Raw genomic sequence first — 21,639 nt, 5'->3', positions numbered from 1 at the left:
TCCAGGCTGGACGCCCACACACAAGCAGGATGTCCAGCTTTGTCAGCTGGCCAGTGAGTCATGCATTTCACAGCTTGGGTGGAGACCTGGCAGCCCTGGGGGCTGGAGGTACGTGGGCTTCCGGAGCCAAGCCCACCTGGCTCTTCCAGTCTGGCCTCCCCTTGCCTGTGTGACCTTGAGCAAGTCACTGCCCCTCTCAGAGCCCCAGTTCCTTCTTGGTTGAGACCAGACACTGCTCTCAAGGAGCTCAGGATAGAGGGAGGGGAGGGGCCCCACGACAGGTTCAGGGCAGTAAGGGCCACACAGAGCAACACAGGGCGCTGCGAGCATAGCTTTGGAGGAGGTGACGTTCTTCCAGAGGAAGATTCCTGCAGAGGTTTTGGGGAAGAGCTTCCGGCAGGAAGAGAAGGGGGCCGGGAGAGGACATTTCTGTCACAGAAGCATCTGCGGGGGACGGGATGGAGGAGCCCAGAGAAGAGGATTGAAGGGGAGAGGCAGGTGATGGGGTCAGAGGTTGGCTGCAGGGGGGTGTTGCTGAGGGCAGGGAGCTGAAGTACCCTTCAGGCCCTGGCAGGAGGGAGCCAGGCAGGGCTGCAGCCCTGGGCCAGGCGGCGTGTGAACTGTGGATCCCTCACTGCTGCCTCTGTCCTCTCAGCTAAAGGGCTTGTTCACTCCAGGTTGGCAAGAGCAAGCGGGTCCGTGACTCGGGGAGATTACAACCTGTTTAGGAAGATAAGATGCCCTTGGGAGCGGAGACCTAACAAAGGGTGACTGTGAGACAAGGGCAGGTGGCCTGCTGGAGATGGAAAAGAGCTCTCCTGGGCACTGGGCCAGCGGGATGGGGGCCACGGAGCTGGCCAACGGGAATGGCCCCTGCATTTGTCTCAGTTCATGTATACATTGGCTCAATAGGTGGCCACGTGCCATGCGCTGTGTTAGGTGCAATTGATGAGGGAGCGGATGTCAGGTGGGAAGAAGGGCCTGAATGGAAGCCTAGTGGGAGGACCCACGGCCTCGCTCAGTAGGCAGCGGGGCCGCAGGAGGGAACAGTGCAAGATGAGACCACCTGGGGCCGGGTGGCAGAAGGCCGTGAGTACCAGTCCGAGGCGGGGCAAAGCCTCGATCTTTACTGCTAGGAGAGGCCATCCTTGCTCCGACAGCAGCACGATAGGCAGGAGGCTGGGAGGTGGCAGGGTCTAAGCCTGGGGCAACCAGACAGTATCCAAGGGATGAGACTCCTGGCAAAGTCATTATGTGGGGAGCCTAGGGCCCTGCATGGGAAGGGGATATGGGGATACGACACACTTCCAGCCCCACGCAAAGGCTTCTGGGAATCTGGGTCCAGGCAGAGGTTTCTAGGGGGAATTTCTCCCAGAATGCTGTGGCTCTCCTGTCTCCCCACTGGTGGGCATGAAGGGGAGGTCAGCAGGAGGGAGTCAAGAGGGGTTGGTTGCTGGGGGTGGACCCTAGGAAAGCTCAGTTCAGCGTCAGCAGGTAGGACTTTGATGAGGGCAGGAGGTCCAGGGTCTAGTCCTCAACCCCACATGCTCTCACTGCCTCAGATGGGACCCAGCCGAGACTGCTCCACTCATGGCCAAAGTCAACTTCCTGAAGACACCTCATCACGGCCAGCTTTGCTCTGAAAACTTCACTGGCTTCCCACTGTGGTCAGGACCAAATCCACCTCCTAGTTTGGGGTTCAGGGCCCTCCCGTGAACTCTTTTACCCAGTTACCCCTGTGAGGCCCCTACCCCCCACTCCTCCTTGGGCGAGGGGGCATCTCCCACCAGCTGCAAACCCCACATGTGCTGCCCGAAGCAGCCACTCCAGCTGTTTCCTGCGGATGCTCTGCGGTCCAGCCAGGCCCGCCCAGGGCAGCCCCACACCTGAGCCCCATGTGCTGGACACATGGATCCAGCTGTGCACCTCAGAGAGTGGCCACCCAAGATATATCCCCCGATGCTGGCTCATTGGAATTCTTTATTAGCTAGAATATTTTAAAATGTTTTTTAAGACTTGGTTTCATTTTGTATGGTTATGTTTTAGGTATTTTTTTATATTTTAAAATAACTTGAACTATACAAACACTGTAAGATGGAAAACGAGGGTATCACCCAGTCCTATTCCCTGTTGACAGTTTAGGGTTCAATCTTTCAGATTTTTCTTCCGTGTACTTTTTTTTCTTTCCCTCTCTCCCTTCCTTGCTTTTCTCCTTCCCTACTTCTCTCCTTCCTTCCTCCCTCCCTCCCTTCCCCTCTCCCTTTTTTTCTTTCTTAAGATTGTAGCCGGGAAAAAAAATCCTGAAACTTTAATATCCCAGCCTTGGTGGAAAATCCATAGATCATGCGCAAAGGAAATAATTAAAACAGGTACTTAAAATATATTTTGTTCAGTTTCTAAGATTTTTAAGGTTTTTTTTAATTGTGGAAAAAAAGCACATAAGATTACCACTTACCCATTTTTAAGTGTACAGTTTAGTAGTATTAAGTTTTTCTACACTGTTGTGAAACAGACCCCCAGGAATTTTTCATCTTGCCTCTCTGAAATTCTCCCTTTCCCCTCAGCACGTGATAACTATCATTCTACTTTCTGTTTCTATGAATTTGACTGCTTTAGGTACTTTGTATAAGTAGAATCATACAATATTTGTCTTTTTGTGACTGGCTCATTTCCCTTAGCATCATGTCCTCAAGGTACATCTATAGATGCTTGTTGTATTTAAAAAAAAAAAAAAGCATGGAGAAGCCTTTAAGTAAGAAGTGAAAGTCCTACCCCCACCCAGGCGATCCTGTGCACACAACTGCTCTCTCAGTTCTGCTGTAGTTCATCAACTTTAAGATACCGTTGATTTGATTATAAGACAAAACGATTTCAGAGATTTTTGTTTTGTTTTATAAATTTATTTATTTGTTTGTTTTTATTTTTGGCCGTGTTGGGTCTTCACTGTGGTGCGCGGGCTTCTCATTGTCGTGGCTTCTCTTGTTGCGGAGCACGGGCTCTAGGCGCATGGGCTTCAGTAGTTGTGGCACACGGGCTCAGTAGTTGTGGCCACGGGCTTAGCTGCTCTGCGGCATGTGGGATCTTCCCGGACCAGGGCTCGAACCCTTGTCCCCTGCATTGGCAGGCGGATTCTTAACCACTGTACCACCAGGGAAGCCTGATTTCAGAGATGTTGAAATGCAAAAAAAAAGAAAAAAAATTTAGGGATAGATTTTACACACATGCGCACATACACATCCGCATGTTTAGAATTGTTTTCATGAAGGTGGGATAAGATCAGGGCTATTGGGCCTTTTGCCTCTTTCTCTTGCCCCAGCAGCTACACAGACCTCCAGCTTCCTTTCTCCAGCTGACTCTAGGGAAGTTGCCATCTCCCCAGCCTGACTGTCTGTGCCACTGTCCCTCCCATCAGTCAGTCTCCACTGGCACTAGAGAACATCCTGTACATGTTTTGCACCCACTTGTGGGATTCCTAAGAATAGAAAGACACATTTGAAAGTTTGATTGACATCATCAATTTGCTTTCCCCATCATCAATTTGCCAGTTCACACAACCACCTACAGCTTTCGAGAGGGCCTTTCAAACAATTTCTAAGGCAGACCCTCTGACCCACTACTTACCCCTCCCACAAATGGCGAAACTAAAATCCCAACGAATAAGAACCTTGTCTGACGTCATAGGTGGCCGTGCTGGGATCAGGCCCAGGCCTCCTGGAGTCCAGGTTGCTGTTGTTGCTAAGAAACCACCCATCTAAGGTGGTCTCACCCTTCTGATAGTCTCATCCTCTTGCTTAAACATCTTCCATGGCTCTTTTGTGCCTGCAAGACAAATTCCAAATTCAACCCACTCCATCTGGGGCTGCTGCCTTCAAGGTCGTGATGTGGTCTAGTGGTCAAGTGCCTGAGTTCTGAAGATGCATGGTCCTAGGCTCTCATCTCTGTTCTGCTACATCATTGGGCACCTATTGCTGTGTCCCGGTCTCATGCAAAATGCTGGGTAAATACATCACTCTCTACCTGGGAACCCCAGGCAAATTCTTTTACAACTGTGACCCTCACTTTCCTTCTCTGTGTTTAAGGATTGACAGACATGGTCTGAGTCCAATGCTCTGCCCGGCACCTGGTGCCCACTGAGTCTCATTAATGGGAGCTGTTCTTTTTTATCAGGATTGTCAGTCCCCCATCTGGGTGCCCTCAGCATTCTGAATGACCCACATCCTCACACAGCCTCACTGGGAGCTGCCTGGCAGCTGCATGGGAGCAGGGCTGGGTTTTTTTTTTATAATCTACACGGCCACCGCCTCGGAGATGGGTATGTGGGTGGTCTTTGGAGTCCCGGGAAGTTACAGTCCCAGAGGAGCTCTTGGGTCCCTTCCAACAGAGGAGGAGTTCCAGGTGGGTTTGGCCCAGGGGCCTCTGGGCAGGATCCGAGGAGGGGCTGGGGGACTTTGTCCAGCCAGCAAAGCCCCCAGAATCCGTGCCTTGGTGCCCTCCATCCCTGGTCCTGGCCTCTCTCTGCCACCAATTTGCTGTGGGATTTTGTGCAAAGAGCCTCTCCTCTCTGGGTATGTTTCCCCAGCTGTCATACAGGAAGACTGGTCCCGTCCCCCTGGAGTGATGCGGGCACAGTGGGGGTGACAAAGGAATGAAAAACCCTGGGGAAGCTGTAAAGTACCCTACGCGTGTGCAGGCACAGCCACCCGCAGGTGCACGGCGAGGGCGCTGGCCTGGCTTCCCATCAGGGCTCCGCTCTTGTCCAGTGCCCGCTTCCTTCCCGGTCCGCTCTCCCTCCCTCTGTCCCTCCCTCCCTGCCATCAAGGAGCGCTGGCTCCCGGCATGCCCTGCGCTGCTGACAGCCTTATAAATAGTCGCCTTTGCGGGCGGGCGGCCGGCGAGGACGGGCAGGGCACACACTGTCCCCGGTGCCCACCCGCACCCCTCCCTCAGGTCAGTGTGTGCCCGTGTGTGTGCCTGTGCACGTGTGGGGGCTGCCCCTGTGGGGAGTGGGGGGTGCGTGTTTGTGTGTGTCAGGGTATCCTCCGGGTTTGTGTGGCTGTGTGTTTGTATCCATGGTTGCGATCTGTATGCATCTGCCTGCCTGTGTTCCCCAGGCTCTGCTCTGGGTATTAGTGCCACACTGTGTGTGCCATTGTGGATGTGTGTGTGTGTGTGTGTGTGTGTGTTGCTCTCCCTCCCAGCCTCCGTGACAGTCACCCCTTTGTCCTGCGGGCACTCTTGGGGCTCCAGGTCCCTGCCCTTGGCACGTCCCACCTGGGGACTGGGGAGGGGGAGCTGTGGCTGGACTGCCTGCCCCGAGGACCTGGGCAGGGGCAGCCTAGGTGATGGGAGGAGCTATCCTGTCATGTCATTTTGAGTGCTGGGGGGACGGGAAGCCCCCTGGATGTTTGGCCCCCTGCCCCCACCTCCTGAAAAGCAGGGGCCCTGTGGGAGCCCTGGGACAGCCCATGGAGCCTTTCCTGCGTGCTGCTCAGTTACCTACCTAGGACTCTCCAGCAGCAGCAGGACTGGGCCTGGGGGTACAAGCCCAGAGAGGGTACAGCAGCTGCCCAAGGTCACACAGCTGAGTGATAGAGTTGGGATTTGAACCCTAGCCAGTTGCCAACCACTGGAAATGCTGCTCTTGGTCAGAAGCTGGGAGACCTGGGTCTTGCCCTGGCCTTGCCTTGTGATTGAGATGAAGTCGCTGTCCCATCGGGCCTCAGCTCCCCAGGCCCCTCAGCAGACCACCCAGTCATATTAGGAGTTGCCGTGGCCCTGATTTGGGGACCTTATAAGGCCTGGGTGCGGAGCCCGTAACCCAACTCTGCCCTGGACCCCTGGCTTCTGTGAGGACTCCTCACAACCCAAGTTATTTTGGACCAAGAAGTGGCAGGTGCCAGCAGGACAGAGGGGCTTAGGTTACCGGGAGGGAGCAGGGCAGGGTGGGGTCAGGAACAGCCCTCAGGGTGTCTTCGTGGCAGGCTGTCCCTGGCCCGGGGGCCTCTCCCTCCCCCACCAGCTGCAGACGGGGGGCGCTGCCAGCTGTTACTCTTCCTTAAGCACACTTAGCAGAAGAGAGGTTATAACTCGTAGCCCCTGAGCAGCGGGACAGTCCGCAAAGCTGCTGAAGGACCTAGTGGGTGCCAGGCCCTAGTGGGTGCCAGGCCCGGGGCAGCAGAAAACGTAGCCTCAAGTGTGACCCCAGCCAGGCCCTGGAGCAAGTCTCTCCTTCCCTCCCAAGGTGACTGTGAGGATGGAGTGAGGCTCCCGGGGCTATGCTCAGCCGGGGCCAGGCCCAGTGTGGTGGACACAGGCCTGCAGTACACAACAGAGAGGCCCAGTACGGTGTGGTGTGTGTGATGCTGGGCGACGGTCACCTGCCAGCGTGTGGGAGTGGAAAGCAGAGTCCAGGAAGGCTTCCTGAAGGAGGTGACACCTGAACTGAGTCCTAAACAGTAGCACCTTGGGGAAGGGCATCCAGGTGTTGGGTGCCACATTAGCCGGGCCCTGGAGTGGGACACGGTCGTGGTGGGCGAGGGAGGCCGGAGCAGTTCAAGCAGTGGCTGATAGGGCTGCAGAAGCGCTGTGGGCCAGCTCGTTGGGGCGGTCAGCTACGTTAGGGTTTCTCTTGGGGACTGAGGGGCCCATACACGGAAGGGTTTTTAAGCAGGTAAAGACGTGGTTTGATGCTTGTCAGAGAAAACCCTGCAGTTTGCCTGGTGGGGCACGGAGGTAAGGAGGCCCACGGGAGGCTGGAGCAGTGGCCAGATCCCCTGCTTGGAACACGGCAGTGGCGGTGAGGACATGGACTGGAGGGACGTTCAGGAGGGGAGGGCTGGGGCTTGCGTGTGTGGGGTGGATGTGAGTGGGGAGAAGGGCGTCCGCTCTGACTGCAGCCTCTGGCTGGGTGGTAGGGCGCAATGCTGGGGACATGGGAGGGACTGTTTAGAGGCTCGGGGTCTGCGGGGTCTCTGGGCCTGTCCAGGGGCTGTAGATGTTTGGGGCTGGGAGAGGAGGCCTGGGCTGGCTGAGCAGGGATGGGGGTCCTGGGAACCTGACGCCAAAAGTGAGAGGGTGGAGTAGGGGCCCCGGGTGGGGATGTCCCCGGCAGGAGGAATGCTGGCCAAGGGTTGAGGGTCAAAGGCCAAGGCAAGAGTGTCTCTGATGTTTGCTGGCGGCCTTGGGGAGGGCTGGTGGGTGGGGAGTAAAGAAGTGGGGGCCAAAGATGTGTTGCAGCAACTCTGAAGGCACCGATGGGAAGGGAAGGTGGAGGGGGACCCCTGGGGCTGTGGATGCAGAGTGGGGGGGCTGTCCCAGGAGGCATTGGGCTTGATTTACACACTGAGGGGAGGTGTGGGCAGGGGCCACATCAAGGGTGGAAGTTGGACCTGTGCAAGGGTGAGAGCCTGGGGACCCCCTCAGCTGAGGACCGTACAGGCTGTGGTCACGTGAGCAGCCCTGCAAATTTCTCTCCCACCCTGGGCCTCTGTGTCCTTTGAGCATCCTAGTCCAAACCTCATCCCAGATGAGGACACGTGCAGCTCCCCTCCCACCTGCCTGCCTCCGGGCCTTCCTCCCGGCCCTGGGGAGCGTTGTCGGCCTGTTTTCGAATCGCAAGGGGAGCAGCTCAGCAGTTGTTGGTGTGGCTGTTTATGCCCCTCGGTGCTGCCCCCGCTGTCTGGCCCCAGAGGGAGGAGGCAGGGACAGGACAGTGGAGGCATCCAGAGGAAAGGGGACTTTGTCCCAGCCTCCTGGGCCTTCCCTGCCCCCACCAGCCCCTCCACCCTCAGAGGAAGTCAGGGCCTAGCACACCATGTGGCTGGGCGGGAGCAGAGGCAGGAGAATCCCCCTCACCCTCCCCACCTGTGCCCTTGTCTTGCAGAGTGCTGGCTCGGCTCCCCAGACCTCGGCAGGATGGAAGGTACGGAAGCTCCCCTCTTTTCCTGCTCACAGCCTGGGCCTCAGTGTGCCCATCTGTTTAGGGGGTGTGCTTTCGGGAGACATTTGGGGAGGGTTTGGATGTGGCTCTGGGGTTGCTAGAAGGGGCCTATCTGGGGACCTCCAGCATCTTCCTCAGGCCTCTCACAGGATATACCAGCTCCAGGATTACTTTTAGAAGGGAAGAGGCCTCCTTGAGGCTCCTAAGGGCCCCACAGCTCACCTCCTACACTGGTATTTATAGAGCTGAATCTCTGGCTCTTTCTGGAGACGGGGGCGGCACTGGTGAGGGAAAGCCTGCCCTGTGGAGAGGCCCCAAGAGTGCAAATGCCAAGGCAAACAATGACACATTCCTGCCCCTCTCCCGGACCAGCAGGGGTGGGTCTTGAGGATGTCTTGGGCCCTCCTGGCTCCTATAGGCTGGGACCTGGAGGGAGACGTGGGCCAAGAGCCCGGCTGGCCCGCCTCCTGGCAGCACCACCCGTCCCTCCCTGGCGCTGGGCCTCGGCCTGGGCGGCTCTTAAAGGAACCCAGCTGTCCTGGCTGCTGCTGCGGCCTGAGGCCGGCGGTCATCCTTCCACCCCCGGGCCTCTGAACGTCCGCTGCCACTGGGCTGTGGCCTCCCCCCACGCCCAGGCTTGAGCCCATCACATGGCAGCAGGCGATGGGAACCCACAGAAGTCATTCTTCGGCAGCTCCTCTAGACCTCCAGCCCCGTGGCTGGGAGGACCCCGGGGAACTGCCGAGCTCACCTCCCCACTGGGGCAGGGACTTCTTTCCTAAGTGCACACAGCGAGCTGCTACTTCCCTGAGAAGCGGGGAAGGCCTGGCAGCCTGGGAAGAGGCCCCGGCCGCAGCCCTAGCTCTGGCATCCCTGGAGCAGGCCCCTGCCTCTAGGCCTAGGTTCCCCCCTCTCTGGTGGGGCTACGGTCTTGCTGAGTTCTGAGATAGAGGTTGAAACGTAAGCTCCCTCCCTCTCCGGGCAAGGGTTCCACGTGCCCACCAGAGCCCCCTCCCCCCCCACCCCGGCAACCGTCTCCAGGGCAACGTGTGTTGTGGTTGCCAACTCCACACTGGTACCGCCCAGGGAAGGCAGGCGGCAGGCTGGCCCAGGGCCCGGGAGGGGAAGGGCAGGGGACACAGCAGAGCAGGACCATGCGGGCCTGCCACTCGGCACCAGACGCCCGCAGCGTGGAAGACGCTAACGCCCGAGGTGACCAGGCGTCTTGGCCAACGCGAGGGTTGGCGTCCGAGCCCCTGAGGGTCACCGTCACAGCGTGTGCTGAGCCCGTAGCCTTCAGGCCTGGAACACCCTCTTCTCCCTGACCTGTCCCAGTCTCTGAGTTTTCCTCGCCCCATTATCCTTCACTCTGGGCTGACTCATCTGCCTCTCTGACGGGACCACGAGCTGAGTGTGTGCAGCTGCCTGGGGCCCAGCACAGGCCTGGGATCCCAGAGGTGCCTCTGGTTCTCTGTCCAGTGACTCACTGAGCTCTGCTTCCCTTTTCTCTCCCACAGAGAAACTGAAGAAAACCAGGATCATCTTTGTGGTGGGTGAGTCCAAGGCAGCAGGCAGGGAGGGGCTTTGCAGGCCCTGGTGGGAGCCTGGGCCTGGGGCTGCACCCTAGGCTCTGCCCCCGCTTCACTGGGTGACCTGGGCAGACCCTGTCCCATTTCTCGGGGCTTCTGAATGGGCGGGCGCTTGCAGGCGGGCCTGGTTCGGGGAAGGGCACCCAGTGTGAGAAGATTGTCCAGAAGTACGGCTACACCCACCTCTCCACCGGGGACCTCCTGCGGGCTGAGGTCAGCTCAGGCTCAGCCAGGGGAAAGATGCTGTCGGAAATCATGGAGAAGGGGCAGCTGGTGCCACTGGTGAGTGGGCCCCGGCAGGGTGAGGGTTGGGGGGTGATGGTGGCCCTGAGTGGACACCAGCCAGCAAAGCCCATGACACACTAGCAAGGCGGACCATGACCTTCCCTGTTTCTGAACCCTCCTGAGGGTCCCCACTGCCCTTGGCAGAAAGTTCCTTCCGGAAGCTCCCGGGAGCCTCCAGGACCTGCCCTGCCAACCCCTCCCACCACCAACCCCTCCCACCACCAACCCCTCCCACCACTAACCCCTCCGGACTCCCACCACCCTGGCCTTTCTGTCCCCTCACACTGATCACACTCTTTCCTGCCTGGAATGTTCTTTCCTCCTCATCTTTCATACCTTGCTGACTCCTCAGACTTAGGCTAAGACCCCCCCCCCCCCGCCAACTTTATACTCCAGTAGCCTCCCTTCTTCGTCCGTATAACCCATGTCATGCTTGGAAACTATAAATCAACGGTGTAATTGTCTGTCCCCTCAGCAGACTGTGAGTTTGCGGAGGGCAGGGAAGGTCTGCTTTGTTCACAGCTGTGTCCTCAGGGCCCAGACAGGAGGCTGGGAGGAGGGGCTTAGTCATATTATTGAGTGAATGAAGAAATGAATGAATGAATGAACGAATGAATGAATAATTCAATCAATCAATCAAGTCGTCACAGTTCACAGAAGGCTTCCTGGAGAGGGAGGCTTGTTTGGGAAATCTGTGTTAGGGCAGAGGGCATTTCTGGCTGTGGGGCAACGCGTGCAGAGGCCCGAGGAGGGGGTGGAGAATAGGGGGTCATGACCCCGCCTTCTTTTGCCACGCCTCCAGGACACAGTGTTGGACATGCTCCGAGACGCCATGCTGGCCAAGGTAGATACTTCCAAAGGCTTCCTCATTGACGGCTACCCCCGGGAGGTGAAGCAGGGGGAAGAGTTTGAGCGGAGGGTAAGTGCAACCTCTTGGAGCTGTGACATGGGATGAGCCGGTGAAGGCTGCTGTGATGGGCAGTTCTGAGCAGGGGAAGAGAGACACTGATTGTGGGCGGGTGGGAGGGTGGGCAAGGAGGGAGACCAGGGAGACTTTCTGGAAGTCTTTCTAGAAGTCTAGAAGAAAATGAATGGAAGGAGAGAAGGCACCAGGCTGGGGAATTCACAAACATGGCCGCAGGTTCCAGCTCAGCTGCTTGAGGCCTTGGGCCAGTCAGGCTGCCTCTCTGAACCTCGGTGTCCCCAACTGCAAAATGGGGACAGACAGTTCGCAGCTGCCTTGAGGAGCAGCGTGGGGATTAGAGAGAATGCATCCTTCAAAAATGGGGCTTGGCACCCCATAAACACACGATCAGAGGGGCAGGGAACAGCATGGATAGGGCTGGAAGGGTCACGCTGGTGTGGGGAGAACAGAATCTGTGGGGCAGGGCAACCGGCAGTGATGTGGGTGAGGACGTTCAGGCCGGGCTGAGGCCTCGAATGCCACAGAGGGGCGTCTAGTCTCCTTCCAGGTGCCATGGGGAGTCTGGCTGGAAAGAGTGAGCCTTGAGGATGAGGGCTCTGGGCTGCCTGGCACGGGTGTCCCCCAGGAAGACTTTCCACAGTGGGGGAGCACCTCACTCAAACACACACATGTGCAGGCATATGTGCCCACAGGCATACAAACACATGTACATGTGCACACAGGTACAGACACACATGCACAAGGCCAGAGGCATATGCACACATGTACACAAGCATCTAATGTACACACACGCACACTCATGCAACGTGTGCGCACGGATGCAGTACATCCAGATACAGGGACGCACAGAGATGCACACACATACACCGATACCTCTGATGTCACAGGCCATATGGGGGAAACATGAAACCACAAGTGCCCAGGAGGAGGGAGAGGTCTGCTGACCTCTAAGGGTGGGTGCGGGCTCAGGGAGGGCTTCTCGGCAGCGGGAATGCCTGCGGGGAGGGCCGGGCATCTTAGGGGGCTGGGGCAGGACAGACCTCCATCCCCATTGCCTGTCTCTGTGAAGCTGGGCCATCTTTGGGCTTCCATAGCTTTAAGCCTCATCCAGAGGGAGGATATTATATTCCTTGACATCGAAATGGCTGCAAGACCTCAAGAAAGTGTCTGTCCTGGTCTGGGCCTCAGTTTCCCTATCTATGCAATGGGGATTGGCTGGGTTTCCTTCAGACTAGGAGGCCATGGACCCTGAGGTCAGATGCCAGGCAGCCCTGAGGCACGTCCTGATGTACCAGATGCATGATGTCGCCTCAGGCCCTCAGGGTCACATCTAGAAAATGTGGTTAATGAAAGTTAACCCATCCCTCCTGGGGCCGTTGTGGGTGCTACTGGGCTACAGGGCTAGGCACCTGGTCTTCTCGGCTCTGGACAGCAGGGGGCGCCTGGGCCTCACCGAAGGAGGACCGGTCGGCCTCCTGGCCCTTCCAAATCTTCCCCGCAGATGAAATGCTTATTGCAATGACAGGGACATTGTTCAGAGCCCCAGAGCTCAGCAGGCCCTCGCCCCTTCACTCAGCCCTCCTTATTCCTTTGTCAAGTTCATATCCAGCCTTGCAGGTATAAGACGCACCTATCTGCCCTCTGGGGCTCCAGGCCTGGCTGGGAGAGGGACCGTAAATAAATAACCAGAGGCCCTCCTGAGACAAGCTCGAGGCAGAAGTAAAGGGGGACTGGAAGCGCGTGTCGCAGAGAGCTGGGATGGTTGGGGGGGGGGTGGGCATCTGCAAAGACTGTCCTAGAGGAATGAGATTTTAGCTCAAATCCGAAGGCGAGCACTTGGTATTGAGGGAAAGGGTTCCTGGCCAAGGTTCCCGGCATGAGCAAAGGCCTGGCAAGGGAGGAGGTGGATGAGAGCCCAGACCACAGACAGTCCGCGTGGCTGAAGCCAGGATAGCAAAGGACTGAGAAGCACGAGATGAGGAGGTGGGGGGAAGGGTAGGTCAGGTAAGGAGTTAGGACTTTCTCCTGAGGGCACTGGGGAGCCATGGAAGAGGTTTGAGCAGGGGAGGGGCAGGGCAGATTGGTTTTAGGAAGGTCCCTCAGGCTGCCTTGCAGGAAGGGCTTGAAGGTCTGAGTGGGTCTCAGTGGGGCCTCAGAAGTGGGAAGATGGGGAGGAGATGGCCCCAGGGGGCAGGAATGAGGCCCCTGTAAATAGTGCCCCGCCTGCAGATCGGACATCCCACGCTGCTGCTGTATGTGGACGCAGGCCCTGAGACCATGACCAAGCGGCTCCTGAAGCGTGGAGAGACCAGCGGACGTTTGGACGACAATGAAGAGACCATCAAGAAGCGCCTAGAGACCTACTACAAGGCCACAGAGCCCGTGGTCGCCTTCTACGAGAAACGTGGCATCACCCGCAAGGTGCGGGCCCGAGGGGGCCCTAGGCAGCCTGGGTCTGTGCCTGGCTTGGCCTCAAATTGCTGTGACCTTGGGCCAGCCCTCCTGTCTGGGCCTTGGTTTCCCCACTGGTTGGATGAGGGGCTGCTGCCCACTGTGGCTGGGCTCGGGGAGCCTGGCCTGGCTTCCGGGAGAGGTCAGCCCCCTGCCTCGGTGGGGCCCACCCAGCCTTCCCCAGCATCCTGCCCTCATGGCCCATCTCCCCACAGGTCAATGCCGAAGGCTCCGTGGACAGTGTCTTCTCCCAGGTCTGCACCCACCTGGACGCCCTCAAGTAGCAAAGCTGGAGCCCCTTCTCCAGCTCAGAGCCCGGCCCCACCCTCGTCCTGACTCAAGGCCTTCCCAGCCTGAGCTCAGCGCTTCCACCCTGCCCGGCTGGAGCACAGGCAGAGGAAGCCACTTTATCCTGTTTTCATGGACAGCTGAGCACTAAAGGAATTTCCAAGGACATTCAGTTTTACTCCTTTTTCTTTGATTCCATCAGGGATGATTCACATGGCGTGGCCGCCCCAGCCTTGAGTCCTCAGCCCCTCCCCTTCCCGTTCCTCTTTGGACCCCTCAGCCCGCCTCAGCCGGCACCCCTCTCCTAGCTCCGTTGGAAGACACAGGGCCCTTCTTCACACATGGCGTGCTGGGCCTGGGCTGTGCCAGGCGTGGGGACACTGGGTGACTGAGGAGTGGTCCTGGCTCTCGGGGACTCGTGGTCAGGCAGAGCTGGGCCCTGGCCTGGGTTCCTCTGCATCCTTGTCGTGTGGCCTTGGTCCTGAGCCCCTTAGCTCTCCGAGCATGTTTTCTGTCCCGAACCCCTGCTGGGGACTGGGCTGGAGCAGGCAGTGTGGTCATGGGCTGTGGGAGGGCTTCCTGGGCAGTGGGGGCAGCACACATCAGCCGGCCGAGTGGGCAGCGAATTGGCCTCCTTGGTGCAAGAAGCTTTGAGGGTCCGGAAAGGGCATCGGGATTGAATGGGGGGGGGGTCATGGTCAGGGGTGCCTCCCTGATGAGGTGAGACCTGAAGGATATCCCACCATGTGGTCCTGGACAGGTCACAACCTGCCCTTCCTGAGCCCATTTCCAAGTCTGAATTAGGATCAGTGCCCCTACCCCCAACCCTCCCCCAAGGTTAGGGTGAGAACACACTGAGCAAGGGGTGTGGGTGGTCAGTTACCGTGGCCTGTGGACCGGAGACCAGAGCAGCCTCAGGGAGGTGCAGGGCTGGGGTGCTTGGGGGCTGCCCCGGAATCCCCTGGGGAGAATCATCTTCCCTCTTCTGTTCTCTTTCACTCTTTGACCTCATCACGGAGAAAGTCTCCATTGGTGCTCACGTGTCCCTAACACCTGTCCCAAGCCCAGCTGGCTCCCTTTAAAGCCAAGAGAGCCTTCAACAGGGCATCCCCAGCTGGAATGAAATCCTGTGCAGGGCTGAGGGTGCCCCTGTGTGTCCCCTTCTACCTACAGCAAGTGCGGCTGGTTTTCCATTTACAGTAGTTATTTAAACTTTCCTTTAAAATAAACGTATTTAAGTTTTAAAAGATGAGTCTATTGAAAGAACACAAAATCAATAAATGATAGCACAGGGGAGATAGGTTCTAGAAGGCAGGCGTCATGCGGCCCTGGGTGGGGTGCGGCCGAAGGTCTCTGCAGCTGGTCTTTCTGTGCCCCGCGCCACCTGGGCAGCACCGGGAAGCCCCAACTCACTCTGTGACCGCCCACCTCGGGGTCTCCAAGTCGCATCTGTCAAACTGGGCTAAAACACGCACACACTCATGCATACACACACACTCGTGCACACACACGTCCTCTGTCGAGGTTGTCATGATCAGCGCAAGGATAAGTGGAAAAACACGCCCCTGAGATGATAAAAAGCTAAGAGAAATCCACCTGACAAAATTGTCTTCAATATCTTCATTTTTTTAAATTATAGCTTCATTAATTCAGGTGTGTCTTCAGTTTATGGAAACCTAAGCTGACCCAAACTATTCACCATGGAATCACTTTATTCACTAAAGAACAAAAAAAACCCTTGAAAACTTGAAAAAAAACACAAAATGTTTAACAGCTCCAGTAACTACCACCACCCCATCCTTGCCACTGCGAACCTCCCTTTGAGGGTTACGTCTCTGGAGCAACGGCTATGCTGGCAAAAGATGGGGTCGCGAGCCCCCAGCCTGCTGTGCTGTGGCTCCCAGAAGGAGGGCAGCCGTATTCACAAAATTCCATCCCACCTACTCAACCCAGACCAGCTCTGGGCAGCTCAGTGCACAGAGCTCAGAGGAGCCCCTGGTAGCGGGAGTTGCCTTGAACTGGAACTCTGCAGTGGGGCCTTGAGGGTACAGAAGAGTTTGCTTTACCACGAGACAGAGGGCATGGAAGGGTGGAGGGAAGAGCTCTGCGGAGTCTCAAAGGTGGAAAGGACCAGCTGTGGGGAGGGCTGAGGCCTTAGAGGGACAGGAGTGCAGGCTAGAGGCAAGGTGGTGGGTGGTGGGCAGCCAGGCTCTCAGGGCCTTGAATGCTGACTCAAGTATCAAGTCTTTCCCCTAAGAGCAATGGGAAGCTCAGAAAGAGCTTTGTTTTTTTTTTTTGTTTTTTTTTTAAGAGCTTTGTTTTTTAATGAAAAATTTCAAAGTGAAAATTGGAGGAAATAATATAATGAACACCCATATACCCATCACCGAGATTTAGTAATTGGTAACATTTTTCCACACTTCATTGTTTTACTTTCGCCAAGCTATTTTAAAGTAAATCACAGATATGAGAACATTTCACCACTGAAGTCTGACTTCAGCGTGACTCTCCAATAAATAAGGACACTTTCCTATATAACCACAACTCAGAGGTCCAGGAACACTAAGTTACAGTAACATTGTGATAGGTAATAATCAGACCACACGCAATTTTCCCCAATTGTCCCCAGAATGTACCTTTGGTCAAAGCGGGACGCTATCCAGGACCACACGCTGCATTTGGCTGTGATGTCCATTAAACCTCTTTCACCTAGAACGCCCTTCCTACTCTTTGACATTGGCCTGTGACGGGATCAGCTGTCCTGCAGAAAATTCTTCCTTCCAGATTTGTATGTTGCTTCTTCGTGGTGTGTTTAACTAGCTGCCCCGTCCCCTGAATTTATTGTAAACTGGAAGTTAGTTGTAGTCTTCGTAGATGCGAGTGAAGCCTTTGGGGCAGGAATACCTAATAGGCGAGGCTCAGGAAGGGTTTTTAAACCGGGCAGGATGGTCAGATCCGCAGCGCTTCCAGCTTTAACCTGCACACGCATCTCCCTGGGGTCTTATTAAAAAGCTGATTCTGAGGCTTCCCTGGTGGCGCAGTGGTTGAGAGTCCGCCTGCCGATGCAGGGGACACGGGTTCGTGCACCGGTCCGGGAGGATCCCACATGCTGTGGAGCGGCTGGGCCCGTGAGCCATGGCCACTGAGCCTGCACCTACGGAGCCTGTGCCCCGCAACGGGAGAGGCCACAGCAGTGAGAGGCCCGCGTACCGCAAAAAAAAAAAAAAAAAAAAAGCTGATTCTGATTCAGCAAGTCTGGTTTGGGAGGGAGGCCCCAGCTGCTGGTCCGAGGCCCACACTTTGAGGAGCTCAGAGAGAAGCTGCTCTGTGGAGGCGGGAGCCCAGGGAGGGCGTGGGAGGAGGGGGCATCTCTAGGGTCAGCGTGTGCTCAGCCCCTAGTGGTGGGCTGAGAGGGCGACATGGCATTGGATCTGAGACGGCAGAAGCTGTCACACTCTTGAGGTCTCTGGGGACACTCCAGGCTTGTCCCAAGATGTTGGAACATTCTAATCATCCGGGGGACTGGTACAGCGCCTCTGTAACTTCAGGGTCTCAGGCAGGGTGGGCTCCCAGATAGGGTGGTGTCCTCAGGTGCCTCCCGTGTACTGAGCCCCTAAGTCTTGGCCTCAGGGCTCCTGAGGGCCTGGCCGGAGGCACTGAAGTGGGAGAGGAAGGAAGCGGAAGCAGGGAGCAGAGGAGGCCAAGGCTGTCGCCTCCCAGACGCGAGAGGGGCCTCGAGTAAACAGGAAGGCCTGGCGGCTCCACAGTGGGGGGGCTTTGGAGGGGGGGGTGCAGAGCCCTACTGGACATGCGCAGCAGGCGAGCACAGGGCTTCCTTTCTGGCAAGCAGACCCAGAGAGGTTATGTGGCTTGCCCCAGGTCACACAGCAAGGCAGGGGCACAGGACTAGACCCTCGCCTGCCTCTCCTGCTTCTGCCCCCATCCTGGGGTTCTGGTGCAGGCTCTCCTGCCTCTGCTTCCCACTGTGGTTCATGGGGTGCTGGACAGTCTCTCCCCTTCTTGGGCCTCAGTTTCTCTTCCTATAAACTCAGAGTCCCTACAACTCAGAGGTTCTAGAATCCTGGCCCAGTGGAATCCTTCTGCCTCCTAGGTGGTCTTCATGGGTTCTCTAGACCTTGGGCATCGTTGGGTTTTATCAAGAACGTCAACATCACCCAGGAGGCGGCAGGTACCAGGACCTTTCCTCGGGGAAAGAGAGGGAGACCTTGAGGGATTTCCCTCTTCTAGAATAGAGTCTGGCAGAACCACTGACCCTGGTCACCTCCCTGTATCCTTGGGGAGTCATTTGCCCTCTTCAGAAACCCTGTCCCTGGGCTCAGAATGCCCCCAACACCCACACCCTGGAGACTCAGAATCACAACATGTGAGACCCCAGGCTGTGTAGGCCAGTGGTTAAGTCCATTCATTCATTGCATGAGCACTTACTGAACGCCTGTCATGGGCCAGGCACTATGCTAAGCGATGGGGATTCAGCAACAAACAAAGCAAGGCCCTTGCCCTCATGGAACTTCTGTTGTAAAGAGGGAGACAGACAGAATAAACAATATATAGTATGTCAGATGGGGACATGCACCCAAGGTCCAATTGCTGGTGTGGGGAGAGGGCTATTTACAATGCGATGGGAAACCCGCACTGCCCGTGTGACATTTGATCTGCAACTTAAAGGATGAGGAGCAAGACCCGTGATTATCTAGGGGGACAGTGTTTCAAGGAGAGGGAACAGCAAGTGCAAAGGCCCTGAGGTGGGCACGTGCTTGGTACGTTCAAGGAACAGCAAGGATGCCAGCTGCAGTGGATTGAGCAAGTTGGGGAAGAGAAGAGGTCGAAGAGGGGACAGGGGTGGGGAACCTTGAGGGCCATTTAAGGGGCTCTGCCTTTTACACTGAGTGACATGGTTGCCTGCAGAGGGCACTGAGCAGAGGAGGGATGGAACTTGACTTGGTTTTAACGGATTCCCTTTACGGTGTACAGAATGGGCTGGGAGCAAAGGTGGAAGCAAGAAAGCCCACTGAGGCAGTGACTGCTATATTCCCAGAGGTGCTGGTGGTGACCAGAGTGGCAGTTGTAGGGTGGTGGGAACCCCACAAACAATGGGAATTTGGGGGGAGGAGACAACAGGATTTACTTATAGGTTGGATGAAGGGCATAACAGAGTCAAGGTCACCCTTAAGTCTTAAGCAACGAGAGGAGGGAGCTGTCATGGTCTGAGATGGGGAGACTGAGGCAGGAACAGTTGGCAGAGGACGAATAGAGCCCAGTTTTGGATGTGTGAAGTGTGAGTTGCTTATTAAGAGCCTGGAGCCTGGGGAAGAGTTCTGGCTAGAGACACAAAGCTGGGAGCCACCAGTATATGTATGGTATTTAAAGCTATTTGTCTGGGTTTCCCTGGTGGCTCAGTGGTTAAGAATCCACCTGCCAATGCAGGGGACACGGGTTCAAGCCCTGGTCCAGGAAGATCCCACATGCTGCGGAGCAACAAACCCATGCGCCACAACTACTGAGCCTGCACTCTAGAGCCCGCGAGCCACAACTACTGAGCCTGCATGCCACAGCTACTGAAGCCTGCACACCTAGAGCCTGCGCTCTGCAACAAGAGAAGCCACCGCAACAAGAGAAGCCACCGCGATAAGAAGCCCGCGCACCACAATGAAGAGTAGCCCCCGCTCGCCATAACTAGAGAAAGCCTGCGTGCAGCAAGACCAAAAATAAAAATAAATAAAATAAATAAATAAGGACAGACCTTGAGTTAGTGGTCTCCTGTTTGCCCTCCAGATGCACGCTCCGTCCCAATGGACACATCTACCTCCTCTCAGCCAAAAATAAATAAATACATTTAAAATAAATAAATAAATAAAGCTATTTGTCTGGATAAGGGCACCCAGAACAGTCCTTCTCAAACTTTAATGTGCACGTGAATGCCCTAAGGATACTGATGAAAGGCAGGCTCTGATTCAGCAGGTCTGGGGCAGGGCCTGAGAGAAGCTCCCAGGAGATACTAAGACTCCTGGCTGTCCAGTGGTTAAGACTCTGCACTTCCACTGCAGGGGGCGCAGGTTCGATCCCTGGTCAGCGAACTAAGATCCCACATGCCACATGGCGTGGCCAAAAAAAGAAAGAAAAAAAGAAGACTACACTTTGAGTAGCGAGCATCTAGGGCGTTATATTCTATGGCCAAGACCCATGGGTGGGCAATGAAATCAATAGGGTGGCTAGTGATCAGTATTTGAAAGAAAATGGAACAGGGTGGATGTACCTCATAAGGGTATATATACCTATATATAGGTTCACAAAATGTTTGTTTTAATTATTTGAGCCTGAATCCCAGGGTTTGTGCTGGGACATGACGTCATGGTCACAAAGATTTGAGAAAACCTGACTTGGGAGTGAGGGTAAACAGAGAAGGGAAGAGACCCAGGGTCCAAGCATGGGAGGATGGGGAGGGACCAGTGAAGAGACGGATAAGGTGACAGGGAGGTGGGAGGAAAACCAGGACAGAATGTTCTGGAAGCCAAGGGAGGAAAGACAGGCCCAGATTTGAATTATCCTCTGCTTCTCCTCAGCCCTGTTGTCCTGCACACCTGAGCCTCAGTTTCCTCCATTGTAAGATGGGGACATGACGGTCTCAGCCCGTTAAAGTGGCCGTGAGGTGGCACTTGGCACAGGGCAAGTGTGCGAGTGGTTCAGTGATTCTGACTGTTCTCCCGGGCTTTGAGCTTCCCCAGGCCAGCAGGCTGGCCCCCCGCTGCGCACAGGAAGAAACTGAGACCCAGAATATGTTAAAGTCTTGCCTGAAGCCACAAGAGCAGAGCCTGGATACCCTGTGGCTCCCAGACCAGTGCCCTCTTTCCCCTGTACCCACTTTTTCCCTTGCCCATGTGGGTCTGGCCCTGTTCTTTTCGACAGCCACTGGCTCCAGGCCGGTGCTGGAGACGGACTGCCGCCTGGTTGGGGGAATCCCTGGGGGCCGCCTAAAATTCCTCCAGTGGCCAGTGGCCAGGGTACACGTGCTCCATCCCTTCCTGCAGCCCCGGACTTCCCGGCCAGCCAGGGGGAGGAAGGAGTGGAATTCGTGTACCTGCCCACAGTGGGGCCCAGGCACAGACGTCTGGCTACTGGCCACGTCTCTTTGGTGTATGGATAGGCAGGCGGCACCTGAAAATGTCTGTATCAGTCAGAGCCCCAGCAGGAAACAGATGGCACGCTCCAGTGGGATAATTTGAGAAGAGTTTGATGAAGGGTCTGTTGACACAGGTGTGGGCAGGGTGGAGGGAAACCACAAGGGACAGTGCAGAAGCCCGGGGCTGGCAGCGGCCATGGGCCATGACCATCCTTGGCCTGAAAGGCTTTGTGGAGAGGGCCAGGTCAGGGCTGTGGCCTTCAGTGCAGGGAGGCCACCAATTTGCAGTGACCCTGCAGGGAAGGCACCAGAGGGACAAATCCTCCACCTCCTTCCCCTCTCTGAACTGTGCAGGGCTGAGAGGAGGTAGATGTGTCCATTGGGACGGAGCGTGCATCCGGGGGGCAAACAGGAGACCGCTGACTCAAGGTCTGTCCCTGCCTGTAAGACAGTGTGACCGTGCAGCTTCCTGGGGACAGGCAGCCCAGTCCCGGCCTGGCCTCTTCCACTGGGAAGCAGGAGCGAGGCTTACCTCTCTGTGCCTCAGTTTCCCTATGCCTCCATGGCCCCAGCCCCTGCTTTACCTTCCAGAGCACTTCATGATTTCAAGGGTCCTGGCTCTGTGTTGGGGACACAGCGGTGCAGAGGCATCAAAAGCCCCTGCCCTCGAGGGGCTTCTAGTCGAGTGGAGAGACCTACATAGCACGACTCACACAAGCAGGGGTGGGGGAGGCCCACGGTGCTGTGGGAGCTTCGGGGTGACCGCCTCTCCACCCCAGGGGGTCCCAATCTCTTCCTTCCTCCACCAGGTCTCAGGGGTCAGGGCTCCAGGCCCTCCTGTGCTGCCTATAGATTTCTCTTTCCCTGGAAGTTTGCTGCATGCTCTTCCTGTGTCCACCTGCAGCCTCTCCTGCTTTCAAGAGAAACCCGGTGGGTCTTGTTTACAACGTGGGAGGGGCCGGATTGTGCAGCATGAGGCTGGGAGGGAGGGAGGTTTGAGAAAGGCCTCCTATGGGGTCCCTGT

General features: G+C 56.4%; 1 protein-coding gene across 3 annotated transcripts; it reads left to right on the top strand.

Annotated features, from left to right (window-relative positions):
- Nucleotides 1-4,849: 4,849 nt before the first annotated feature.
- On the top strand, nucleotides 4,850-14,670 carry AK1 (adenylate kinase 1). 3 transcript variants are annotated; one of them, XM_029201483.1, is made up of 8 exons: nucleotides 4,908-4,947; nucleotides 6,242-6,429; nucleotides 7,883-7,921; nucleotides 9,457-9,492; nucleotides 9,647-9,810; nucleotides 10,616-10,732; nucleotides 12,968-13,159; nucleotides 13,405-14,670. In XM_029201483.1, the coding sequence occupies exons 2-8, from the start codon at nucleotides 6,276-6,278 to the stop codon at nucleotides 13,471-13,473; spliced, it is 771 nt and encodes a 256-aa protein (XP_029057316.1). In that variant the 5' UTR covers nucleotides 4,908-4,947; nucleotides 6,242-6,275; the 3' UTR covers nucleotides 13,474-14,670. The 3 variants fall into 3 exon arrangements, with proteins under 3 accessions (XP_029057318.1, XP_029057316.1, XP_029057317.1); XM_029201485.1 differs by lacking the exon at nucleotides 6,242-6,429 and having other exon boundaries at nucleotides 4,850-4,947; nucleotides 13,405-13,645; XM_029201484.1 differs by lacking the exons at nucleotides 4,908-4,947; nucleotides 6,242-6,429; nucleotides 7,883-7,921 and adding an exon at nucleotides 9,094-9,151.
- Nucleotides 14,671-21,639: the final 6,969 nt, after the last annotated feature.

This window comes from Monodon monoceros, unplaced genomic scaffold, assembly GCF_005190385.1.
Source record: "Monodon monoceros isolate NGI ecotype Baffin Bay Population unplaced genomic scaffold, NGI_Narwhal_1 Super_Scaffold_5, whole genome shotgun sequence".
In the NCBI taxonomy this organism is placed as follows: domain Eukaryota; kingdom Metazoa; phylum Chordata; class Mammalia; order Artiodactyla; family Monodontidae; genus Monodon; species Monodon monoceros.
The sequence above is the reverse complement of the archived record's forward strand: the minus strand, read 5'-3'. Positions and strand labels throughout refer to the sequence as shown.

What these genes read in the sequence shown, in the direction of transcription:
- AK1 (XM_029201483.1), top strand. Translation starts at nt 6,276, where the DNA reads ATGCTCAGCCGGGGCCAGGCCCAGTGTGGTGGACACAGGCCTGCAGTA. An exon ending in AGGGGCAGCTGGTGCCACTG is followed by an intron (nt 9,811 to 10,615) that starts GTGAGTGGGCCC and finishes CCACGCCTCCAG; the next exon opens with GACACAGTGTTGGACATGCT. An exon ending in GGGAAGAGTTTGAGCGGAGG is followed by an intron (nt 10,733 to 12,967) that starts GTAAGTGCAACC and finishes CCCCGCCTGCAG; the next exon opens with ATCGGACATCCCACGCTGCT.